General features: G+C 40.2%; 1 protein-coding gene across 1 annotated transcript; it reads right to left on the minus strand.

Moving 5' to 3' along the window:
* On the minus strand, window positions 1–27,584 carry egfra (epidermal growth factor receptor a (erythroblastic leukemia viral (v-erb-b) oncogene homolog, avian)). The gene is made up of 28 exons (XM_028472349.1): window positions 27,427–27,584; window positions 14,125–14,276; window positions 13,868–14,054; window positions 13,619–13,741; window positions 13,455–13,523; window positions 13,252–13,370; window positions 12,932–13,073; window positions 12,470–12,586; window positions 12,139–12,265; window positions 9,636–9,709; window positions 9,450–9,537; window positions 9,132–9,331; window positions 8,923–9,055; window positions 8,652–8,742; window positions 8,412–8,572; window positions 8,188–8,226; window positions 7,956–8,100; window positions 7,070–7,192; window positions 5,838–5,936; window positions 5,526–5,711; window positions 4,670–4,825; window positions 4,425–4,500; window positions 2,624–2,770; window positions 2,450–2,547; window positions 1,923–2,084; window positions 1,548–1,595; window positions 1,373–1,466; window positions 1–894 (listed from the first exon to the last, which is right to left on the minus strand). The coding sequence occupies exons 1-28, from the start codon at window positions 27,494–27,496 to the stop codon at window positions 683–685; spliced, it is 3,438 nt and encodes a 1,145-aa protein (XP_028328150.1). The 5' UTR covers window positions 27,497–27,584; the 3' UTR covers window positions 1–682.

A 27,584-nucleotide genomic window follows, 5' to 3' on the forward strand; every position in this document is an offset into this window, starting at 1 on the left:
ACGACCAGATGGTCTGCTTTGAGTCACCAAACACGTGACCGTAACCTTCAGAGAGTCATCAGCACAAAAATATGACACACAGGAAGGAAAAAAAATGTAAAATATTAGAAAGACCAAAGGAAGTAAAATATGAACTCACTGAGGTTTGAGGACTTAAAAGGGAATGTGTGTGTAGCTTTGAAGGCTTTAAACATCAAAGGCAGTGGTTCTCAACCTGTTCAGGCCACAACCCCCAAAATAAAGGTACCAGAGAGCGGGGACCCCCACTGCAGAAGTGTCCGAAATAGGAGTAATGTAGCATAAATGTATTAAAAGGAGCAAAAATATGGCAATAAAAGTCGTGGAAATAGGTTAAAATATGGTGAGTTTGGTGTAGTTGCATAAAAAGGGTAAAAATAAGTAAAAATGGCTCAAACTGTTCAGGAAATTGTCTTAGTTTCTTGAAGGCATCTGGGGACCCGCTCCCAGTGTCTCAGGACCATAAATGGGGTCCTGCCCCCAAAGTTGAGAACCCCTGATCAAAGGGAATGAATTATTAGAAATGTTTACACCTCGTTCTTCTTCTGCTGCTAGAAATCTGGTAGATTTTCTTTTGGCTTTAGTCGGAGTGTGAGTCAGATGGCTGTGCTTAGCCCCGCCCCCTCCTCCTCCTCTTGTCCTAAAGTGCGTTCTGATTGGTCGGTCAGTCCGGCCCCAGGTACTCTGTGCTCCCGGCTGTGGGGGAGTGTCCCTGGGTGAAGCTGGGGGTGTTGGGGGTGAAGTTGTGCTGGTAGTCGGGGTTGTCCAGCTGGTTGGAGGACCAGTTCAGGTACTGGATTCCACCACCTGAAGGCCCCATAGGATGCTGGTAAACCGGGTTCACCACGTCACACACGCTACCCTCGTTCATGTAGTCTGTAATACACACACGCATATTAGAAATACACATGATAAAGCAGTGCTTCTTAAAGTGTGGGGCGTGGCCCTTTGTGGGGAGTGGAAGTATAACAGGTGGGGTGCAACAAACAGGAGGACATTTTCATTTTCATTCTAATCTTCTTAAAAACCTTCTTCATTGACAATAAAAATCATTAAAACTAAACACACAAATAAAGTAACAATAAGAAGATGTAATGACTGAATTATTAAATGATTAGACTTTATTAGATTAGGTCCAGAAAAAAAATCCTCTTTTGTTTTCTATAGCTTTTTGTCACAGATTGTAAACAATGTTTCAATAAAGCCCATTTTTTTCACGCACGCACGCACGCACGCACGCACGCACGCACGCACGCACGCACGCACACACACACACACACACACACACACACACACACACACACACACACACACACACACACACACACACACACACACACACACACACACACACCTGGAGCAGGCAGGAAGTGGTCCTCCAGGACCCGGTCCGTGGGGTCAGGAATGTATCTGAGGAGCAGACTCCCGTCTCTGCTGGGAAAGCCGTTCTGTAACAGAGCACACAAAGGCCACTCCATCATCATCATCATCACCACCATTATCATCATCATCATCAGTCTCTCTCTCACCATCAGTCCATTCTTATGCTGAGGCGTCTCCACACCGCTGCTCACGCTCTGTCACAAAAATTAATAATCATTAATGATCAAAGGAATAAACAGTGATCAATAACTGATTTATTATTAACCACAAAGTGGAGTCTGTCTGTGGCCAGGTTGGAAGAAATTAAGCAGTGCTTAAGTATTTATGTAGTATGCATATGTATTAAGTGTATAGTAGATTGTGGTCAAACTGATATCATCAGGATTGTTTTATAGAATAAGATGGAGTTAAAAACATTAAAACTGGAGTCAAGTGACCTTTAAACAGGTCTCGTGTTTTATTATTTTATAAGTGACTGATTGAATGAATGAATGCTAATAATCAATAGTTGGTGTAGAGACCTCAGAGTGCAGCAGGGGGCGCTGTGAGATGCTGGGGCTGCTGAAGAAGCTGAGCTGAGGAAGCAGGTATTGATCAGCGTCCACCGTCTCTTCTTCTTCACTTATCAAACTGCGGTAGAACTTGGAGTCAGTCGGACTGGGAAGATGCATGCGCTCGTCGCCCTAGCAACGGAGGTAAAACAACATCGTCATAACAGCATCCGCTCGTCGCCCTGGCAACGAAGTAAAAACAACACCTGTGAGGAAGGATATTATGGAAGGATGCTATGTGATGTCACAGCAGGGGGCGGGGCTCTGTGATGTCACAGTAAGGGCGGGGCTCTGTGATGTTACAGGGGTGTGGCTATGTGATGTCACAAGGGCGGGGCTCTGTGATGTCACAGTGAAGGCAGGGCTCTGTGATGTCACAGGGGGCGGGGCTCTATGGTGTTGGGGGTGGCGCACTGTGATGTAACATGGGGCGTGGCTATGTGATGTCACAGTGGGGACGGGGCTCTGCGATGACACAAGGGGCGGGGCTATGGTACCTGAATGACGATGTAACGAGTCGGATCTCGAGCCATTTTTGTGAACTCAGCGATTAATTCTCTGAAACGAGGACGACTGTCGGCGTCGATCATCCAACCTGAAACATCCGTTGATCAATCATTAGCTGATTACCAATCAACAGTGTGAGGTATATAACAGTGATCAATACTGACATTTGACCATGATCATGTAGACATCGATGGTGCAGATCAGAGGTTGAGGTAAACGTTCTCCTTTCTCTAGAACACCAGAAATTTCACACGCAGGAATCCCATCGTACGGTTTGGTCCCAAAGGTCATCAACTCCCACACTGTCACACCTGTGTTATATATAAGTTATACATAACAACACGTTATATATAATAATAACTACCACACTGTCACACCTGTATACATGTTATATATAAGTTATACATAACAACATGTTATATATAATAATAACTACCACACTGTCACACCTGTATACATGTTATATATAAGTTATACATAACAACACGTTATATATAATAATAACTCCCACACTGTCACACCTGTGTTATATATAAGTTATACATAACAACACGTTATATATAATAATAACTACCACACTGTCACACCTGTATACATGTTATATATAAGTTATACATAACAACATGTTATATATAATAATAACTACCACACTGTCACACCTGTATACATGTTATATATAAGTTATACATAACAACACGTTATATATAATAATAACTCCCACACTGTCACACCTGTGTTATATATAAGTTATACATAACAACACGTTATATATAATAATAACTCCCACACTGTCACGCCTGTGTTATATATAAGTTATGTATATCAACACGTTATATATAATAATAACTCCCACACTGTCACACCTGTATACAAGTTAAATATAAGTTATGTATAACAACATGTTATATATAATAATAACTACCACACATCACACCTTTATAACACAAGTTATATAAAAGTATAAAAGTTTTATATAATAACAGGTTATAATCATATATAATAACTAAGGATATAACAACACAGGTTCCACCCGGAAAAGATGGGTTTTAAGCATAAAAAAGTAATCAATCCACAAGTATTGTCTAGTAATGTTGGATTTATCTCTCACCACACGTCCACATTTCCCACTCCTTGCATCCACATATTTAATCTTTTACTCATGTTTTTAGATCAGATTTCCTGTTTGATGAGTCAACCTTAGGATTTAATAGACTATTAAAATCCCTGGACTTTGTATTGCCATTATCAATATATTTTATTTATTTAAAAACCTCTTTTACAAGACTGACAAGGCCAAAAAAACAGAACAGTTACAGTGAACACACAATATTGGAGAGGAGGAGTGAGGCAAACATGTTGAAACAGTGCAGTTACAAGTTCCAAATGAGCTTATTTCTCTTTCCTGTATAATTCAATCAATGATGTGTTTGTAGATGGACCAGGAGGAGCTACACGTTCTATTTGACCTCAAACCACAACATTGACCTTCCTGGTCTTCACATCATTTACAGCACTGGGTATCAGAGTCTCCACTCCTCTCTATGGAGGTACATCTATGTCTTTATTATTCAATCAAGAACACTCAAATCAAAGAAAAAAAGTGTTCAAATCCCCCAAAATATGTGAGACCCAAATAACTGCATTTGAACATTTTTTTTCTTTGATTGAAAATGTTTTTCTTGATCAAAGTCATGATTTTTATATTTGGGCCAAATTATGGATACGTTTATTTATTATTCAATCAAAAAATAAAACATTTCAATCAAAGACAAAAATTTCAATGTATTTAATAGTTAGGCAGTGGCTATCCGTACGGTTGCCGTATCAATATACCGACATTCTATCCATACGCAGCGCCCCTATTTGGCCAGTTTAGGTCACGTGACTAAGACTAAACCTAACCCTAACCCTGTCTGTGTGAGGGTGTGTGTGTGTGTGTGTGTGTGTGTGTGTGTGTGTGTATACCGTAGCTCCACACGTCGCTCTGGTGTGTGTACGTTCTGTTTAATATGGATTCCAAAGCCATCCACTTAATGGGAACCTGAGAGAGATTAAATAACATGTGATAGCATTTAGAAAGAATAAAAGGCTTGTACTTTGAAAAGAGAGCTTTCATTTTGTAGCATGTGTAGAAACTCTTTCAATTTTTGTTTGTGTTTGTGTTAAAAGGTTAGGTTTTTTTTTCAGAATAAAAGCATGAAAGGGCTGACCTTCCCTCCGTCTGCGTGGTACTCCTTCTCGTCTGCGTTGAGTAGTTTAGCCAAACCGAAGTCTGTGATTTTCACGTGTTGAGGCGTTTTCACTAAAACGTTTCTCGCTGCCAGATCACGATGAACCAGATGTCGTTCCTCCAAATAGTTCATCCCCTACAGCAGAGAAAATACACATTACATCACACATATATATTACATGTATAACATACAGTCTATAACAGGGGAGCTCAAATTCTTTCCATTGAAGGGCCAAAATTGAACGACGGTGGAGGGCCGCGGGCCAAAACTAAACATTCAATGTGCAGTGCATGAAATTTAATATGCCAATAACATAACTGTGCAAAATAAATACTTAAAGTAGTTTTGAAATTGAAGAATTTGAGTCTCATCGCATAAAACTATGAAACATCTAAATGTCTTCAAAGACATTTAGTGCAATATAAATCTGACATAATGGGACACATGCCCCGCCTGTACGATACACTATATTTTCCACTGCCTTGAACAATCCTTTAAAAGTCAAGAAAAATAATGTAATTGGACATTAGCTTTAGATTTTTTCTTATAAATCACTCTACTGTATTACATTAATTATGGTTGAAATAAAGATTATAAAGAGTACTACATAGAGTAAAAAAAAAAAAAGACATTTTCAAATATGGGCAGCGGGCCAAAACCAAATTGAACCCCCAGGTCTATAACATGTATAGAACATGTATATAACATCTATAGAACAAGTATAACATGTACAGTGTGTTGGAAGTGTTTCAGTGAGAGTCAATGACACACACACGCACGCACGCACGCACGCACGCACGCACGCACCCACGCACACACGCAGTGAGAGACTGACCTTGGCAATCTGCACACACCAGTTGAGCAGGTGCTGAGAACCAATGTTCTCCTGGTTCTCCTTCACATAGTCCAGCAAACATCCAAAGGGCATGAGCTGAGTGACCAGCTGCACTGACGACGTCAGGCAGATACCCAGGAGACGACACACGTGAGGGTTCTCCACCGACGCCATGACAAATGCCTCCTACACACACACACACATACACATAAATATAACACATAACACATAACTCACACTAAAACTCACAAAATAACACACACACACACACACACATACATACGTGTGTGTGTGTGTGTGTGGTTAACATACGTCTAATATCTCTTTATTGGCTTTAGGTGACGTAGCTTCTCTGAGGACTTTAATGGCCACAGGAATCTTCACGTCTTCTCCTTCAGGAACCCACAGACCCTGTAGAACCTCACAGTTAATGTCCACACACACATTCTACAAATAAGCACACATTCTAAACACAATCTAAGGACTGATATGTGACTATTTAGTCAACTGTTAGACTGTTTTAGCCATGGTTAGAAAAGCTGCACAGACATCATTAGCCTTTATTTAATCAACAGAATCACATTGAGATTAATAACCTCTTTTAAAAGTGTGTCCTGGCAGCAGTACATAAAATGAGTTTACAGTGTCAAAATAATACTAAAATGTAAAACCATTAGGTTGAAAAGTGGTAGAAAGGGTTTATAAGTGCTGAAAATATCTTGAAAAAGAAAAAAAGTGCAGAAAAGGCATTGCTATACGATGGAGAAGTTTCAGAAATGGGAGTAATGTAGCAAAAATGCATTAAAAATAGTAAAAATGTGGCAAGAAAAAGTGATGAAAAGTTTCTTGAAGGCATCTAGGGACCCCTTCCCAGTGTCTCAGGACCCCAAGGTTGAGAACCCCCACCTAGAACTACTTAAATATCCCTTATAGTAGAAAGTTCTCTCTCTGAGCGTCATTCTGTCTGCTCCTGTTTACTGCTCCATGTCTGCGTATGAGCCCTTCTTTTTTAATTCTATTAGAAATGCTTTTACTCTAGAACCAATGCTCTTCACTGCAGGACTAAAGAGTGCACTGTAAATCTGAACATTCAAAGTAATTAAATAGATTAAGTAGTTTATATTCAAAGTTATACAATAAGTTCTACTAACTTAATTATGCCAAGTTGATGTAACATGTTCGTCCTTTTTGAGTAACTTTAACTAATAATTTTTGACTAAATGGAACTATATTTGTTTATAGGTAAGCATAACTTAAAAACACAACTTAAGTACAACCATATAGAATTAAGTAGTTACATGCTAAGCATGATAGTTATTTCTGTTGTTTCAAATAAGGATTATTTAAAAATAAACTTAATTCATATAGCACTTTAATTCAACTGTTATCAAAAAGTAGAAGGAGCCAGTCATCCAACCTTCTAAGTTCTATACAATTTTGATTTTTAAGTTAATCAACTTTAAAAAATTGAGGCAATGGATTGCCTCAAAAGTCCTTCACTGATTGGGTCAGAAGGTAAATGTGGGCGGAGCTGTGAGTAAGACCTTGTAGACGGTGCCGAAGGCTCCTGATCCGAGGACTCTGATCTTCCTGAACTCTGGTTCCTTCAGGATCCTCAGCAGAGCCTGGTTAGGAGCTTCACCACTGGGAGTCAGTGGCTCCACCAGCTGTAGGAACACACACCACAACATCAACGTTATGCTTTTAATGTCTATTTTACCATCATTTTCTGTATTTTTAAGTCATTTTGTGTATTTTTCTTGTTGTCATTTTGCATATTTTTCTGTCTGTGTATTTGTCTGTTATTTGTTGTGTTTTTGGGTAATGTTGTAAATGTCGTACTAACGTACTACTAGTTATACTAGTCATACTCAACCATCCCATGATGTATTGGGAGCTGAATGTAAAATGGTCCTGGGACCAGCTTCAAGCTAAAAATCAAACATCCTCTTTTCAAAATAAAAGCATCTCTTCTTGTCTTCCATTATTATTATTTTACATTTTTGTAAATAGGGCTCTTATTTTGAAGTTAACAGGAAGTTTAGTCAGTAGCACAATGGTGGGTCTCTGAAAATGTGTGAAATGTGTCTACGTAAATTTTATGGATCAAATGAGCACATGTTGATATTCAGTCATTTTGATATTCAGTTATTTCTCCAAAATTTTGTGTATTTTTCTGTTATTTTTTGTGTCTTTGGAGTTATTTTGTGTATTTTTGTCATTTTTTGTATTTTTCTGTCCTGTATTTTTGTTGTTCTTTTGTGTATATATTGAGTCAATTTGTGTATTATTCAATGTTGTCATTTTGCATATTTTTCTGTCATTTTGCATATTTTTCGGTTTTTGTGTATTTTCATGTCTTCGTTTGTGCCTTTGGGCTGTGTTGATGATGTCATCCTATTCCTGCTGGTCTGAATGTCAGTCCTTCACCTCCTTCTCCTGCAGGAGGCGCCGTGTCCTCCTCTTCCTCTCTATGTGTCTACGGCGCAGCAGAACCACCACAGACAGACCAGCGACCAGTAGGACGAGCAGACCTCCCACTACAGACACCGCTACCATGGACAGACCAGGGAAGCTGAGGGGGTGTTACACATGAGTCTGTTACCATCACATTCTGTGACCACAGCTCACTGAGTCACAGGGTCAAAGGTCAACAACTCACCGTTTGATGTGACAGCCGTCCAATCCAGGACCTACACACCTGGAGGCACCACAACATACACACATTACAAACACAATATTTACACACATATACTGTATATATATATATTATATGTATGATATACGTATATATATATATATCTGTAGATGTGTATATATATATATGTATAGATGTATAGACGTGTATATATATGTATGTATAGATGTGTGTGTGTATACATTTACCCCTGGGTGCAGTTCTTGTGACAGAGCTGACACACTCTCTGTACGTCAGGATATTTCCACACCAACGTTCCTTCATCTCCTGAAGGAACTCCTGAAGGACAGCGAGACACGCAGAACAGCCCGTCTCTGAAGTTCACACACTTTGAGCAGCTGGATGCTCCCTGTGACACACACACACACACACATTTAAAATATCAAAGTGCACGTGAGCACCCACTGAGAGGACAGATGTAGACATACTGCAGCGCTGCAGCTCCTGGACCCCTTCAAAGGCGCACACTCAGGATGGCACGAAATACACGTCTGATTCACCACCGTCTCCCTGGGACTCCTGCACACACACACACACACACACACACACACACACACACACACACACACACACACACACACACACACACACACACACACACACACACACACACACACACACACACACACACACACACTCAGAGCTTGATGGTTGATGTGAGTGTGTTAAAGGTTCTCCGGAGGGGGAGGTTCTACTGACCCATCTAGAACATTGCACTGGTCCACACAGCTTCCAGCTCTGCTGACGTCTCTACAGGAGAAGCACAGGTCTGGTCCTGGACCCCAGCACCCCTCCATGGTGCACCTACTGTCACACGTCTGGTTCCTCAGAGCTGCAACCACACACAACTTAGCACGTCAGAGGCTTAAGGGGCGGGGCTACAGGGTCAGGTCCACTGATTGGCTCACCACACTGCGTGGCGTTGGCGTTGTCCTCCACGGTGGCGCTCTGATGCTCTGACCTGAACAGCCTCTCCCAGTGGGTTGTGTTGGTGAAACACAGGTTCTGGTTCTTCTGGACCACCACATCTCCATCGCTGACCTCCACCAGAGAACGTAGACCCAGGAAGCTCACACTGAGATGGGTCACCACTACGCTACGGCCCCACCTGCACCAGAACCACAGGTCAACCATGACTCAGCCCTGACATAGCAGTGACTCAGCAGAGATTAAGTAGTGACTTAGCAGAGATTTAGAAGTGACTCAGCATCTCAGTGAGGACCAACCGTTTAGTTCTTCCTCTGATGATCTCCAGGTTCTCAAACGGACTGAGGGAGCTGAGGCTCTCAGGCCAGGTTTGGATCCACAGGTACCCTGGAAAGAAGAGAGGACCACCACATTCATTCATTCATCCATCCATCCATCCATCCATCCATCCATCCATCCATTCATTCATCATGTTTAGTTTCTACCTGTGATTTCTTTCACAGTCTTGAAGACATTAAGCTGCTCTGGATCCATCTTTGGTGTTTTGGTGTAACGGTCTCTGAGGGAGAGAAACCACACGGCTGTAATACAACCTTTGTGTGTGTGTGTGTGTGTGTGTGTGCGTGTGTGTGCGTATGTGTGTGTGTGTGTCTGTGTGTCAGTGTCACACACACAAAGATATACACTGTGTGTTATTTTTGTTGTTGTTTGAGCAGAATCTTTACTGCATGTGTTGAGTTCCTTTGTTTTTTCAGCGTTTATGAAAACATACACTACCGGTCAAAACTTTTAGAACACCCTAATTTTTCCAGTTATTTATTGCAATTCAAGTCATGCAAGTCCAATGAATAGCTTGAAATGATACAAAGGTAAATACTGAACAGCCAGAGGTTTAAAAAAAGGTTTGGTTACCCAAAAATGAAAAATAATGTACATTTCAGAATTCTACAAATCGGCCTTTTTCAGGGAACACGAAGTGGGTTCACAATTTAAAGCTGTTCTGCAGCAATGAAGGCTGAATCAGTCTTGAAAGCTGGTGCTACTAACTCCTACAGGTGTTCACACTTTTCTTGGTTACTTACAATCCCCTCTGTCTGCATAAAAGCAGTGTTGGAACACACTGTGGTACCAGTAAACAGACCCTCAGACCTGAACATCAGGGGCCTATGCTACAAATCTAGAATGGATTAATCTTCATAAACTGGCTTCATCTAACCAAACATTCCCTGTCAGACAGGAGCTGTCTTACGAACTTCGATCACGCAAATTGAAGCCAAGTGATTACAGCCTTGCTACGTGCGCGCGCACAGGACAGGGGTGGAGATTGCAGCGTCTGACCAATCAATGGAGAGAACTGGCAGACTGAGCGTCTTTACAATAAATGGAGGAACAGTTTATGATCTTTAACAAATATAATGAATATAAATCCATCCACACTGTTAGTTCAGCAAGAGGCGGAGCTTTTTTACTCTCTCAGATCTGATCCACTTAATAACTTGGTACCGACCAGGTTGCTGAAGTTTAAAATGATGAATAATTAAAATCCATAATTCAGACTAATGACAACCCTGTTGTTACAGAAGAGGCAGGAATAAAAGAACCCAGGCAGGAAGTTGCTGACACTGTTAATGCGCAAAATCCTGTGATTATTTATTAGATTAATCCATTGGATGATAAACGAACAGCGCTCTGCAGTTAAACTTTATTACAGCACACACGTGTTTCTATTCAAGTAGACCTCTGTCACACACATTGGGATGAGAACACATTGTGCATGTTCCTGCTGATAATGTCAGACCCAGCGTATGAATGAATGAATTAATGACTTGAGCCGTCTGCGCATACGATCGACACAGGTTTCATCAGCTGACTGTAGATCAGTCCATTAAAATATATCTATGTCTTTCCTAAACTATGTCATTGGTAAATGAAAGGATTAATTTATCATTAATAATCTTCTTTCCTAAACACAGCTGTCAGATCTGCACCAACCAGGATCATCTAACAATGGGCAGGTCGTTTTCTAAGAAATCTGATTGGTCAGTAGGCGGGGCTTTAGGACTCGCTAACATCCAAGCCAGAGCCAAACCTGGTCGTGACCAGGTTAGCCGTTCAGCATTAATTGCCATAGTGATTACGCTTCAGCAAGTTTTGTTGTCCAGCACACACTGATTAAATCCCAAAAGTTAGCGCAATAAGAGGTCATCTAGATTCATAGCTTACCCCCCAGGTGAACAGTATTCATGTTCATGGATTCCATAATTTGTTTTTTTGACTCAAATTGCTTATTTGTTCTATGCTTTCATTTCAGAGTGCAAAGACACAATAAACTGAATAATTTTCATTACAAATCTGTAAAAAGTGTGGCGTTCTAAAACTTTTCACTGGTTGTGTATTGATTTCTTTTTTTTGGATAGGTGTGTATAGAGGTGTTTATGATGGTGTGTGTGTGTAGTTGTGTTACTCGTGTATAGATGTGTGTATGATTGTGTGTGTGTGTTATCTATATATAGATGTGTGTATGATGGTGTGTGTGTGTGTGTGTGTGTGTGTGTGTGTGTGTGTGTGCGTGTGTGTAGTTGTGTTACCCGTATATAGATGTGTGTATGATTGTGTGTGTGTGTTACCTATATATAGATGTGTGTATGATGGTGTGTGTGTGTGTGTGTAGTTGTGTTACCCGTATATAGATGTGTGTATGATTGTGTGTGTGTGTTACCTATATATAGATGTGTGTATGATGGTGTGTGTGTGTGTGTGTGTAGTTGTGTTACCCGTATATAGATGTGTGTATGATTGTGTGTGTGTGTTACCTATATATAGATGTGTGTATGATGGTGTGTGTGTGTGTGTGTGTGTGTGTGTGTGTGTGTGCGTGTGTGTAGTTGTGTTACCCGTATATAGATGTGTGTATGATTGTGTGTGTGTGTTACCTATATATAGATGTGTGTATGATGGTGTGTGTGTGTGTGTGTGTAGTTGTGTTACCCGTATATAGATGTGTGTATGATGTCGATGTTCCCGTTGATCTTTGTGCAGTTCCTGAATGACTCGATGTTGGAAGCGTTGATGGACAGAGTGTGTGTCAGCTCTCCTGCTCCCAGCCCATTACACACTGCACACACACACACACACACACACATCTGTAGATGAAGCTCCACCTCTGCTGGGAGGACCCTAAAGTACATGTCAACACTGAGAAGCAGCAGCTCTACTCTGAGCTCCTCCTCCTCTCTAAAGATGAGTTTGAACAGTCTGTGATAGTGCACAGTCTCAGTGTGTGAGTGTGTGTGTGTGTTACCGTGGTAACCGTACACACCTTTAGGACACAGCCCGTCACACTTGGCACACTTCCTGACTCCGCCCACGTCCACTTCGTACGTGTTACCGCTGCACGTTCGCACACACGCACCGTGATCTGTGACCACGTAGTTATCTACACGCACACACGCACACGCACACGCACACGCACATGCACACACAAAAACACACACACACACACACACACAAACAGAGAGAGACACACACACACTCATCAGGGTCACTGTGTAACAGCAATACAGTTTGTGTATTAACACACTCGTTTTGCAATATTGTGTGTGTGTGTCGTGGGAACAGTTCATCATTAAACTCACACTGTAACACACAGAAACACATACATACAAACTAACACTACAGACACACACAGTGGTTCATCCTCTTCATTAACCGTTAACTTTCAGTGTGGTGTGTGTGTGTGTGTGTGTGTGGGTGTGTGTGTATGTGTGTGTGTGTGTCCTACGTGGGCAGCGCTTCACACATGTAGCTCCATAGTTATATTTCCCTTGAGGGTTTGGGACCAGATCATGAAGGTTTGGGTCGTAACGCATTAGGCCAGGACACGAGTTCTTACACACACCATCATCCTGGAAGTCCCTGCAGGCCTACACGCACACGCACACACACACACACACACGCACGCATGCACGCAGGCAGGAAGGCAGGCAGGCAGGCACGCACGCACACGCACGCACACACACACACACAGTGTTACTGTTGTCCTATTTTAGAAGTGGTTGTGTTGTTGCTTCTGTAGTAACAGTTGTGTAGTAGTTGTGTTACCAGACAGTCAGTGGGTCTGGGTCCAGTACATCCTGCAGCACAGTGTTCATTACAGCAGTCACTGGGAGATGGACCTTTACACCTCTGAGAGCACTGCTCAGCACACAGCAGTTTAGTCACTGTAACACAATGTAAAACACACACAGTAACACACACCGATGTGTTACAGTGTGTGTGTGTGTGTGTGTGTGTGTGTTTCTCACAGCGTTGACAGTGTGCTGCTCCAGGGGCCCAACAGGATCCGTTGAAGCAGCTGGAGTCACATGACATACCTGTAAACACCAACAGGTCAGTAAGCTACAGCTGTAGCTACAGCATGAGTGTCTCTCTATGTGTGTGTGTGTGTGTAGCTACAGCTGCCCCTCACAGTTGCTGCTAGCCGTGTGCAGCTCCATGTTAGCATGGTCGTTGACGATGTCCGACCACATGATGGTCTCCACGTTACATAGCTGGGTGTTCCCTCCAAACCTCACCCCTCCCTTCAGGATCTCTACAGGACACAGAGGGGGCGGAGCTTGTGATAAGCTGAAACAAACAGTGAAACTCTACAGAGGGAGGAGGGGTTTGCATTATCTCCAAAAAGGGGAGGGCTACGCCACAGAGAGGTCAAGCCCACCTGTCAGGTTGGTCAGGAGGATGTGATTGGTTCCCTGGCCCTTGGCCTTGTCGTAATTGGCCAGCACGTTGAGGGCGTAGCCGGCGTCGTAGAGGGCGTGGCCTCTGATGATCCTCAGGTTCTCCAGAGGGATGATAGAGGCGGAGTTCAGAGCAATCAGAACGTAACCTCCCACTTCCTCTATAGACTGATCAGAGACAGAAGTCATCATCATCATCACCATCACCATCATCACCATCATCATCATCATCGTTTACCCTGAGGAAGGTCAGGTCGTGGTTCTCCTCCATGTAGGTGATCTCCAGGTTCTCCAGGACCACGTTGCAGTTATTGTAGGCCTTCACCATGTTCACATAGTGGTCCTCTTTAGTACCCAGTAGGTTCAGTCGGTTACTGATACCCTGACACACTACACACACACACACACACACACACACACACACACACACACACACACACACACACACACACACACACACACACACACACACACACGCACACACAGTTTTTATTTACTGATTTATTGATTTGGTACGATGGCGTAGGGCCACAATAAAATAAAAATAAAAGCACTACGAGATTAAAGTCGTAATCTAAAAAACAATTACAACGTTAATCTCAAAATATATGATTTTATTCTCATAAAACTACCACTTTATTCTCAAAATATTACGACTTTAATCTCGTAGAGCCCAGATTTTTTTTTCTATTTTAATGTGGCCCTGATACGCCATCGTAGTTTGGTATTTTAAGCTGAACAAAAATTAAAAAGACAAATAAAGTAGCACAAATAAAGAAATGTACAAAGATCAGTTGGAAAAAGAAAGAAGAAAAATAAACTCCAACCATTCCACGATTAAAAGATGAAGAATTCAACTTTGTTGTTTATGTCTCTTTATTTGTAGATGAACATTCATCATTTCCTCTGACGTTCTTCCAAAGAAGAGCAGGAACGTCGCTACAGATCCACACATGACTTCAAACAGGAAGTCTATGTTACCATGGCAACCATGGGATGACTGAGCTGATCAAAGTGAATGAATTGTCTCCTGAGTAATCAATACATTACAGTTTGTCCAACATGTTTAAAGATCTTTTCAGTGATCTGCAGAAACATCTGAGAGTCAGAGTTTAGAGCAGGGATGGCAACTCCGTCACAGTGGGCGGGGCCACAAACATGTGATTTTATATGATCTGAGGGTCACATGATCAATATTCATGTCAGCATTAGAATAATGACCAATCAGAGTATTAATACGGGGAGAAAGGATTTTGTCTTTGTGGTGTTGTTTTGTCAATTTTTAGCCATTTTGTGTTTTTGTTAGTTTTTGTGTTATTGTAATTATATGTATTTTTCTGTAATTTTATGCATTTTTGTTTTATGATTTGTGCATTTTTGGGGCAACTTTCTGTATTTTTGTTGTTGTTTTCTGTATTTTCCTGTCATTTTGTGCAATTTTGTTGACAGTTTGTGTATCTTTGGAGCTATTCTGTAATGTGTTGTTTTTTGTTTCATTTGTGTCATTTTGTTTAAGTGGTTGTTGCGTCTGTTTTTATTGTCATTTTGTGTTTTATGAGTCATTTTGTGCTGTTTGTGAATTTTTTGTGTAATTTTGTTGTTGATTTGTGCATTTTGGGAGTTATTTAGTTTATTATGTCAGACTTTATATTCCTTTTAACTTCTTGAAATACAATTTTTGGGGGCCACACAAAATTAGACCAAGGGCCACATGTGGCCCCCTGGCCGCCAGTTGTCTATGTCTGGTCTAGAATCTGTGGAGCTGTTTTCTATCACAGAAGTTGAATGTTTGAAGAAGAACAAACCAGGATCCAAACCAACACTAACACTAACATATTCCTCTGCATGTCTGAACCTGATTGGCTCAGTCAGCCACAGGAGGCCCCGCCTTTCACACAGCCGTCCCTGAACTCACCACTAGGAGGCGCTGGTCAGTGTTTAATGAACCAATGGGTTAAAGTTTTACAACAGAGGGAAAAAGCTTCATTACAGCTTTATGACATTATGTGATGTCATAAACACACACACACACACACACACACACACACACACACACACACACACACTGTGAGCAGGTGATGATGTGTTATAGAACACAAACTAATCAGAGCGCCATGTCAGAGGATCAGAATTTAATCTTGTGTGTGTGGGATTAGATGCACACACACACACACACACACACACACACCTGGTTTAGTTTAAACAGTGGGAGACTTTTGTTGTTTGTTTTGCAGCTGCTTTACTCTCTGGACTCTGCTAACGTAGCGAACAATGCTAGCGTAGCTAATGTTGCTAACGTAGCTAACAATGCTAGCGTTGCTAAGTTGCTAACGATGCTAGCAGCTCCACCAGGGTTGCCACCTTTCAGAAAATAAAGGGACACTCACAGGATCATGAACAAATGCCTCAAAAATAGTAACATTTGGACATAGAACAAAAAACGTTATTGCCCCATGTACCCCTGAGCTCATGTTCTACATTATTTATTAGTGTCTGCAGGGTCGTCTAAACTCTTTCCTGCGTTCCAACATTAACCTTGAATTGAATCTGCTTCTTAATCTGGCATTAACGTTGGCAGTTAATTAAATATTCCCCCACATAAATAAAATCTCTGTTTTCTTCCAGAAGAGTCTTTTTCTTGGTTTAGTTATCTTACCAGGGATTTAAAATGTAATGGTTAACCACAGGTGCAAGGAAAGTTTATGGTTGATGAGAGTTATTGCACAATGTGATTTATTTTTTAGGTTGACATATTATTATATCATGATTTTATTTGGTGTCAGTGTCATTTATCATTAATAACCTCTGTAAAAAATTACAATTCATAATTTTTTTATAGCTATAGGGAGCCATTGCAAAAGAGTCAAAGAGCCACATGAGGCACCAGAGCCACAGGTTGCAGACACCTGTCCTAGGGGTACACACACACCAGTTTGGGAGACACTAAAATATACAGAAATTTCTACAACATTTTTAACCTAGGGATATATATAATATAAAATTAAATGTTACTGTATTTATTTATTTAATGTTAACCTAATTTTTGTTAAAAGGCCATACATAATATGTCTATTAATATTACCTAAAACTACTGTAATAATAAATAAATAATCTTTCATTCGACTTCAAAACCTCCACATCCTAAACATTAAATAAAATCACAGTAGTCTTTCGAATTAATCAATCTTACAAGCTTACAATCTAATTATGATGTGTCTACTGTATCAGCCTCAGGAGATGAACAACTTCTCAGATAGTTCATAGCAGTGTTGTTCTCCTGAGGCTGTTTGAGGTCAGACAGTGTGACACTGAAAACTCTCAAAAGTTGGACATTTTTAGGATTTGAGCGGCACAGGTGTATCGTGTCTCTTTCTCTCTGTCCAACAGAGCACCATACGCTCACAGCCAGGAACATAGGACACACCACAGAGAGCGGGGGTCCTATGTAGATCCCACCACCTGTGTGTGACGGTCTGACGGACATGTCTAGTGTTCTGGTCATTTATGCAAATGCGCAACAAACAGCGTTCTGTTTTGGCTCAGTACGGGACGCACCATTTAAGGGCCAAATAAGGAACGATTCCCTATTTTAAGGAACAAGTGGCAACCCCAGTTCTCAACCTTGGGGTCAGGACCCCATTTGTCATGAGACACTGGGAAGGGGTCGTCAGATGCTTTCAAGAAACTAAGAATATTTTATTTACTACACAAAAGTTTCCATATTTCAACCGATTTTCACTTTTTATAGCCATATTTTTGCTACTTTTAGTGCATTTTTGCAACATTACACCCATTTCTGACACTTTTCCATCTAACGTCACATATGTTGACCCATTATTGTCATTATTGTCACTTTAACTACATTTACCATTTTTCATGCCCATTATTTGCCAGTTTAAACAAATTGTTCCAATATTGACACTTTGAACCCTTTTTACCACTTTTCTGTCCGTTTTTACCCACTCTCTTTTGCAACTTTTAACCAATTTCTGTGGTTTTTAAAAACCCATTTTAGCACCTTTTCCTCCATTTTTGGTCACTTTTAACTCATTTTATTTCTGATTAAAACAAGGATTTCCAGCTTTAAGATGACTATATACTATGGCCCAAATAGTATATATATTATATTTCTGGATAACAATTACTCAGATGAATAAATTAAATGAAAACTTATTCAGACATAACTTGCTGAAATTATTACGTGGAAGTCAAGGAAACATCAAAACAATCAGCAGATGCCTCTGAAGAAAACTGGCAGTTGACAGTTGAAACATATCAGAAGATCAAAGTAAATGTATTGTGAACGTGTGAACTGCACATCCCTGTGAACGCACACATCGGCTTCTCCCTGAGCCGCTCACCATTGATTCCCCACAATGCATTTCATCTGCAACACAATAATGTGCATGTGAGAGAGTGCACGAGCATCAGCATCTGTTTATAATCACAGCTCCTCTAGGTTTGTACTTTCACTGAATCATGAATCACTCACAAATCATTATTACACACATGGAAACATACTTAATCTCCTACACATCATTCACAGATCCTCAGTGTGTGTGTGTGTGTGTGTGCGTGTGTGTGTAGGAGGTTCAGCTTCTGTGATTATATTTACAGCAGCGACACAGCACACACTGTGAAGAACAATCTGATCCACACACTCTGAGACATCCGGCTGTGTATGTGTGTGTGTCTGTGTGTATATATGTGTGTGTGTGTGTGTGTGTGTGTGTGTGTGTGTGTGTGTGTGTGTGTGTGTGTCCCATGCAGAGGAAGACTCCTCTTCCTTGGAGCAGGAAGCAGGATGTGAGCACAGCTTTGATCGGAGCAGTTTATGAATGAACACACACACACACACACGCGTTGGTGTAGAGGCCCTCTAACAATAATAATAATAATAATAATAATATCATCTGTGAGTGTTGATGTGGAGGTGAATGAAACCATTAAAGTCAAAGCAGTGCTATGCAGACATGGAGCAGCGAGGAGGAGCAGCTTTAACAGAGCTGAACCCTGTGTTTGGTTAGAAGTCCTGAGGTTTATTCCATAAAGCGGGTTATGTTTAAACTCTGAGTATGTTCAGACTCAAATGAGGGAAACTCTGAGTATCCCATTCCAAAAAGCGAGGTATGTTCTTCTCTGAGTATGTTACCCGGGCAACATTGTCCGTGAACTAAACCTGGTCGCTGACAGGTTTTATCAAAGAAACCCTGGGTTTCTACCTGGCTCCGCCCACCTGAACACCGTTTCTGAACACTTTAATGAACCTTAACACTTTTCTCTGAAACACATTAGTAACATCACACACCACAGACGTGTTCACATCATTACTAATGTTGTGTTGCTTTATGTTTTTTTTTTTTGTGCAAAGGGTAATTTACTTTATAACATTGTGGATACAGAGCATTAAGGGAAAGTCACTGAGAGATTGATCTGCATTAAAACATCTACTGACGTCTGTAGTAAAGTTCACTGAATACAAACCTGTGGATAATATAAAGGAGGAGATGATCATTTAAATAAATCCACTTTTAAGGCTTGATTGTTGTTTTATATTGTTATACAGTTAAATCTGTAGATCATGCATCTTTGAAGGTATGATGACGCAGTGAACTGTGATGCTGTGCTTGGAAGTGACGGGTTGTGGGTTCGAGTCCTGCTTCAGTGTTTATTTATGACATTTTTTAGGACGTTGAGATGACTCTGGTGACAATATTACATTAAAAATCAATATAATTGATGCGATATCAAGTGGCATTTACTGTCTTTATATCCAGTGTAACAGGAGGGCTCTCTATACAGCCATCCTATGCTGCTGACACGTCTCCTCAGACACATTTTATTCATATTATTCACTGCTCGTCACGTCACTGAAGCAATAAAGTGATGAAGCGACCAAAAAGTGTGACTAATTACAGGGATTTAAGCCACTATAGTCACTGAAGACTGAACACACCTTTAGAACAGGCTCATATTCATCAAACAACGGCTTATTTCACCCATTACGGTGAATAAATCACTATTTTCCGTTTGGTTGTCATGGCAGCTCGATTAAATCTCTGATCCATTGATGATGGCTTTTTGTCGCGTGCATGCACGTAAGTAACCCAAGGTTTACATACTCAGGGTTGATTAACCCACTTCATACCAGCTTTAATGGAATCCGATACCCAGAGTTTCCCAGCGCGGGGTATGTTGACCCAGAGTTTATGGATAGACTCAGAGTTTGTTAACCCTCCTTTATGGAACACCCCTCTGGTCCTGGTCCTGGTCTATGGTGTAGATGTAGAACATCTTCAGGTACCAAATAAACCTCTGTCATTGGCCAGAACAAACAACGTCAAAATAAAAGTCATCAGACTAAACGGCCTCAAATAAAAGAGCCTCAGGCCGTAAAACACAACATGACATTTTATTTTAAAGAAACCATAAATACAAATAACGTCATCAATATGTGCTGCTTCTGATAGAAGAGTAAATTTGAACGCTGTGGTTTTTAATTTATTTTTAAAGGTTCAGATAGCTCAACGTTTCATTTAACTATGTGTTTATTAATCAAATAATATGTTGATATCGCTTAACTTTCAACTTAATTCATTATGTGTTTGTCTGGCTCCTTCAAAATAAAACGTCATGTTGTGTTTTACAGTCTGAGGCCGTTTCATCTGACGGAGGTTTTGCTGAGTCATGAGTCTGTTTGGTCTGACCAGTGACAGAGGTTTTCCTGATACCTGTAAATGTCCTGAATCTACTCCGTACTATAGATTTATAATCAACTATAGATGAGTTCCCGATGACGTCACGAACCACATACAATTCCGTAGTCCGCCATTTTGTGTGTGACTTTTCATCGTTTACTCCTGACACGACACATTTTTGTCCCCCGAAGCTTTCACAATGACGACAAAACCGAATAAAAATAGCCAAAAGGAACAAACAATCTACAGAAATAGTTTGAATGCAACTTGCAAAGCGAGGTATTTACAGAAGTTGAGTGAAATCGACAACAAAGATCCGTACGAGATCAGGAAAGGAGAATGGGTGTCCAACGTAGATACGTTCTGTTTTATATCCAGACATTGTAAACTATCTGGTGAACAGTGTAAGTGCCTACGCATTGGATGAAGTCTTTGGAGGCGTATAGCGACGGGTGTGTGTGGACCTTTGACAAGCTAACAGGATCGTTTTTCACTTGGTCAATATGAGGCTTCAAAGGTAAGATGACATATTACTGTACTTTTCGATTGATCTGACAGAAGCATTGATAACTTTGGCTGTGTTTGTTGGATCGTTAAATGGTTTATTTGGCTTCAATTGCAAGAATCGTAGCTTTCCAATGACGTGCAGCCTGAATGACAACGTAAACATTCGTTCTGTATTTATATGATCATGTATTCCCTTCATCTCTTGTCTGCCATTGAACTCTGTCTGCTAGCATAGCATCTCTTCTTCACTGCAATAATATCTGCATGCCAACCGACCACTAGGTTACCAGCGCCCTCTGCTGGTCCAAACAAATATCTGACGTAAATACAGTGCAGACTGTTTTTTTTTTTTTTAAAGTCCAATTGTTAAGGCACAAAATATATTTTCAGTTGCACTTTTAAAAAGAAAAAGAACTATCATGTAGTTTTGCATTGTTTACTATAGAACCAGAATTTTAATTAATAGGCTTCTTCTTCATTTGTATTATTCCTTTATTTATTTCAAGATTTCTTTTTAGTGAAATTGCATTGTTTTGAATAGTTTATCAAGGGATTCTTTTGACAATTAAATATAGAAGGAAAATATTACAGTTTTTTTTTCCCCCCGAAAATAAAAGAATATTTTTCAATCATCATTTGTCCAAAGTCCCATTTTGTAAAATAAATCGTGAGAGAATCGTATCGTGAACCCAGTATCGTGAATCGAATCGTATCGGGAGCTGAGTGAATCGTTACTTGCCTGTGATAAAATGATTGCTACAGACTATATAGTGTCGCTTTCCTGGGTCAGGTTGGAAAGCTTTCCTGTTGATGATGGCTCGCCATTTTTTCTCTGTTCCATGAACAGACGTTCTGTTTGTTCTCCTTGTTTAGTTATTATTTTAGAAATGAAATAAAACTGTCTTTTATTTTTCCCTGGCTTCACTCTGTTTGAGCAACCCCATACAACGCATGTATGCGGCATGACACACGGCTAAAATTGGGTAAAATCGGTGATGGTGACACACAAGAAGGCGACGCGTGCAGGGGATCATGGGTAATTTCCATCTATAGTCACTGAAGTCTTGTTGGGTGTGAACGCACGTTTAATTTAATAGATTCATCTATTTGACACAGCAGTCAAACATAGATACAAGCGAGCAGCTAATGTAGCTAGTGCTAATTCTCCTCTACACTCACTGGTTGATCCACAACTTTACGTTATAATATAAAATAAACATTAATTAATAAAACCATTGCATACAATTAAATGATCAATTATACATTTATCTGAAATGTTCACCCTCAATATACAGTGACACACACTGTTTACAGATCAGTAGAGTTTGGTTTTCTTTAACCAGGCTTCAGTGAGACTGATGAACATCTAGAACATTTAAAGTTCTCACAGGAAGAGGAGGAAGAAGAGTGTGTGAAGGTTCTCCTACAAAACGTGATTTTATTTTGATTTGATGAACTTCCTGTGACTGTATCTGTAACAGTGTCCAGCTCAATAACATATATTATAGGAGGATGAGGCAGTGGAACCTCACTGGGTTTGTTATTGATGGTGTTTAGGGTTTGATTATAAAGACAATAAATGTGTGTGTGATTAGAAGCAGATGGATTACATTAGATTACATTAGATTAGATTACATTAGATTAGATTACATTAGATTAGATTACATTAGATAGACTTTATTTATAGTTAGGTTAGTAAATGGATTCAGTGACTGTCATCACATCCACTTTTGATGTTTGAACGTTTTCTTCTTCTGTGGGTTTATTGGGACATGCTGTGTGTGAGTGTCGTGTCTTCACTCTAACACACACACACACACACACACTTACACACACACAGCAGTGACCAAATAAAGCCGAGTGTTTACTGAGTGAGGAAAGGAGCACAAACACAGGAAAGCTCTGAAACAACCTCACACACACACACACACACACACACACACACACACACACACACACACACACACACACACACACACACACACACACACACACACACACACACACACACACACAGAGTGTCTCTTATTGTGAAAGTCCCTGTGAGTAATGAGTTGAACATTCAGTGAAACGTTCCTTCTCTTCCTGTCAAACATCAGCCAATAACACGCCTCCTCTCTTATTTAACCCTTTCATTTCCTCTGCTCCTGTTAAACACATCCTCCTCCAGTCCCACAGGAAGGACAGGCCCCGCCCCCTCCACACACAGAGACACACACGCACACGAGGAATGTGTGTGTGTGTTTCTCTTGGTCCAGTCTGAGCGCGCACAGAGAATCACAGAATCTCTCTCACATTCTCACACAGATAGTTTCTACTTTTTATTTGATTTTGATATAAAGCATTATTATTATTATTATTATTATTATTATTATTATTATTATTATTATTATTATTATTATTATTATTATTATTATTATTATCATCCAAAGGAGGAGGAAGAGGACAGACAGGAATGTGTGTGATAACCTCACCGACCTAAGCAGCTTATTTTAGTGCACACACACACACACACACACACACACACACACACACACACACACACACACACACACACACACACACACACACACACACACACACACACACACACACACACACACCATCCATCCTTCAGCACAAACTCACACTCATATGAAACATGTGTAGTTTTCCAGTAACTGTGTCAGAGCTCAGTGAACCACAGAAGGAACATTTAGGAACACAGAGAGTTATGATTTATGAAAATGAGCTGAGAGAGAAACACTGAGAACAGCCATTGCACTATAACTATAACTATAACTATAACTATAACTATAACTAACTCTAACTAGAGCTTCATCTGCTTTCCTTAAACCAATTTTACTGAGACGAGACATAAAATGGGGCGGGACTAGATTAAAAAAATATTCTATTTCATTTGAGACTTTGTAATTAATTGATCTAAATGAATGGTTTAACAATATTTAAAGTTTCTTGTGTTGTGGTCTGTGCATCAGTATTATGAATATACTGGGAACTTGCAAAATGAGAAAGGTTTCATGCTGTGTGAGTGGAAAAAAAGAAGCAATAAACTGTGTAAATTTTTTTGTGTTCTATTTCTGTAATTAATTAATTGCAATTAATGTGATAAAGTCTCAGCACTAATATATATATATATACTGTATATGTGTGTGTTATTATATATATATATATATATATATATTATAAGTGTGTGTTATTATACATATATATATTATATAAGTTTGTGTTATTTGACACACACTCTGGCATAAAGAGCAGCCTTAGACGGACCAAGACAGGAAGCGTCCAATCAGCAAAGTCCTTTTATACTGCGTGTCTATTCACACTAAACACACAAAGACTCACAAACTCTAGCTGACCTTTGACCTCCTTTCAGCGCCAGTTAAAGAGCTGATTGTCCTCTGTGTGTGTGTGTGTTATTGTTGTGTTACTCTGAGCTGGAAAGTCGTGTCTACACACTGAGTTAAGGTCAGAGGAGAAGATAACAGAGAACAGACAATGTGTGTGTGTGTGTGTGTGTGTGTAAAGTTGTGTCTAATGTGTGACTTATCGACTGTTGTGGGTAGAATGACCTGAATCATTTTTTACAGAGTCAACTTATTATGATCAGACGCACGCACGCACGCACGCACACGGTGATGTTGTATAGTTTGTTTCTCAGTAACATCCGTTGGGTTTCTGAGATGTAAATGATCGTCATCATGAAACATGAATGTTGACTTTAACTACCACAGTGTGTGTGTGTGTGTGTGTGTGTGTGTGTGTGTGTGTGTGTGTGGGTGTGTGTGTGTGTGTGTGTGTGTGTGTGTGTGAGAGAGAATCTTTTCTAGAAACTAAAACTCTCTAATGTTGTCTTTAATGAGTAACCGACACCAACATAAGCAAACATCCCATAATATTTATCCCACATCAGACTCATCTTTAGCAAACTGCAGCTGAACATCAGGACAAACGCACACTAAATGACACACAAAACACACAAAATGACTCCAAAAACACACAAAATCACTGCAAAAACACACCAAACTAAACAGTGATAATGAGTGAGTACATGTTACTGGAAGGTTTGGTTTCTTTTTATACATTTAGGAACTGATCTACTCTTTATAGGCCTGTATAGTAAAACACACACTTTAACACACACAGAGCTGTACAATACTACTACTGTGTCTTCGCTTGTAGATGATCTGCTGAAACCATCTGTGCCGTGTCACACACACACACACACACACACACACACACACACACACACACACACACACACACACACACACACACACACACACACACACACACACACACACACACACACACACACACACCTTGAATGTTGTGTAACCCTCAGAGGAGCGTGTGTGTATGTGTGTGTGTGTCTCACATTACACTGAGCTGATTCTCAGCTGCACAGCGTGGGCAGAGGCTTCATATCGTTAACTAATCACCAAACACTCTGACGACCTGAGCGGTCACAACACCAGCTCCAAATCAAAACCAAAAGGTATAATAATAATAATAATAATAATAATAATATAATCCCCCACACACAAGATTAGAGTCTGATCCTCTGACATGGAGCTCTGATTAGTTTGTGCTCTATAACACATCATCACCTGCTCACAGTATGTGTGTGAGTGTGTGTGTGTGTGTGTGTGTGTGCCTGAGGTTCCTCTGCAAGCTCCCACACACACACACACACACACACACACACACACACACACACACACACACACACACACACACACACACACACACACACACACACACAGATGTTTGGAGACAGATGCTCATTAATGAGGTTCAGCAGAAGGTTTGATCTTCTGAAGGACACATGAGAGAGATTAGACAACAATAATAAAAATTATAATAATTATTAAAATAAACAATATTAATAATAATAAAATAATAATAGTATAAAAGTTATAATAATAACAACAATAATATTAATAATAGTAAAAATAAATAACAATAAAAATAATAAGACAAAACAGTCGAATAAATAAATAAATCATTTTAACAATAACAATGCATTCATTTCCATATCTTATTTCATAGTCACTCAAAGCTCTTTTCATTATTGTTTCACTCCACACACAGTGGGAGTAAGCTACTAGTGTAGCCACAGATGCCCTGGGACAGACTAATGTAAACAAGTATAGTTATGATACCTAATAAACAACTTAATAACCCCCTAATAACCCTTAATGAACCCCTTTAACCTTTAACCACAAGCAATGTTAGCTGTACAGTGATCTCTACATAATAAAATCACATCACACACACACACACACACACACACACACACACACACACACACACACACACACACACACACAAAGCTAATGTTCCCTAGTTTACATGTCAAAGTATAAATGACATTTAGTATAAAGTATAAAAGACAATATCAAGCATTAAGTGACCTTAAACTTATATGTATTTACTATTCCTTCATATTATGAACAATTGTTATGTAGAATAATTTGAGGAAATTTGCAGGATTTTGAAAACATTTTGTTTTTTTCATCAATTTCTGATTAAAAAATGACTGCCATCATGTAATTTTACATCCATGTGTATTTGTAGGAGCTGTGATAACTATAACTGAATTATTTTGTAATTTACACAATGATACATGGTTTTTCTGTCGTCTTTATTTTCTCCTGTGGGCCAAATTAGATGCTCTAAAGGGCCAGATTTGGCCCCCGAGCCATGCGTTGACACATTGATATAAACCCTTTCTGACCTTCTAATGGTGAACAAACATTTTACTGCAGCAGGAAACTCTACAACAGGAAGTTCCTTCGTTTGTTTCTACAGTGAACCTAACGTGGTGGCCCGACCCACGGGTTGAGAACCACTGTTCTAACAATCGTCACTGTTTAGGAGGAAAGAAAAGGGTGAAACTGTATCATTTATCAATGCTTTTATTCTGAAGGGTACCTGCAGCAGGTACTTTCAAAGTAAGAATCTTTGCTGTAAGTGTTGAGTCTGACTTTAGGTTTAACACAAACATCTGGAACATCTGCAGTGTGTGACGGACTCATCCACGGCTTCCTGCTAAACATCACACAGACACTCAGAGGCATCTGATCCGATCACACAACCTTTGATCCGATCACGCCACCTCTGATCTGATCAAACCACCTCTGATCCGATCACACCACCACTGATCCGATCAAACCACCTCTGATCCGATCACACCACCTCTGATCTGATCAAACCACCTCTGATCCGATGGTCAAAAGGAAGGAAGAAGTAATAGAGTGATCCGATCAGACAAAGTCCAGTTGAGGATCGAAAGCACATAGAAGTAGAAGTTAGAAGTCTTTCTCTACCTTTCCTCTCCGTCAGGGCGCAGGAGCAGCTCAGCAGGACGCAGAGCGCACACAGAACCCGGCTCTCCATCTTGACCCGGCTAGGTTCGGCTCGGTTCGGATAGGTTCAGTCCATGTCCGGGGGAGCCTGTGGTCCTCTTTGTTCCGGCTCAGTTCTG

Source organism: Gouania willdenowi, chromosome 17 (genome assembly GCF_900634775.1).
Source record: "Gouania willdenowi chromosome 17, fGouWil2.1, whole genome shotgun sequence".
Taxonomy (NCBI): Eukaryota; Metazoa; Chordata; class Actinopteri; order Blenniiformes; family Gobiesocidae; genus Gouania; species Gouania willdenowi.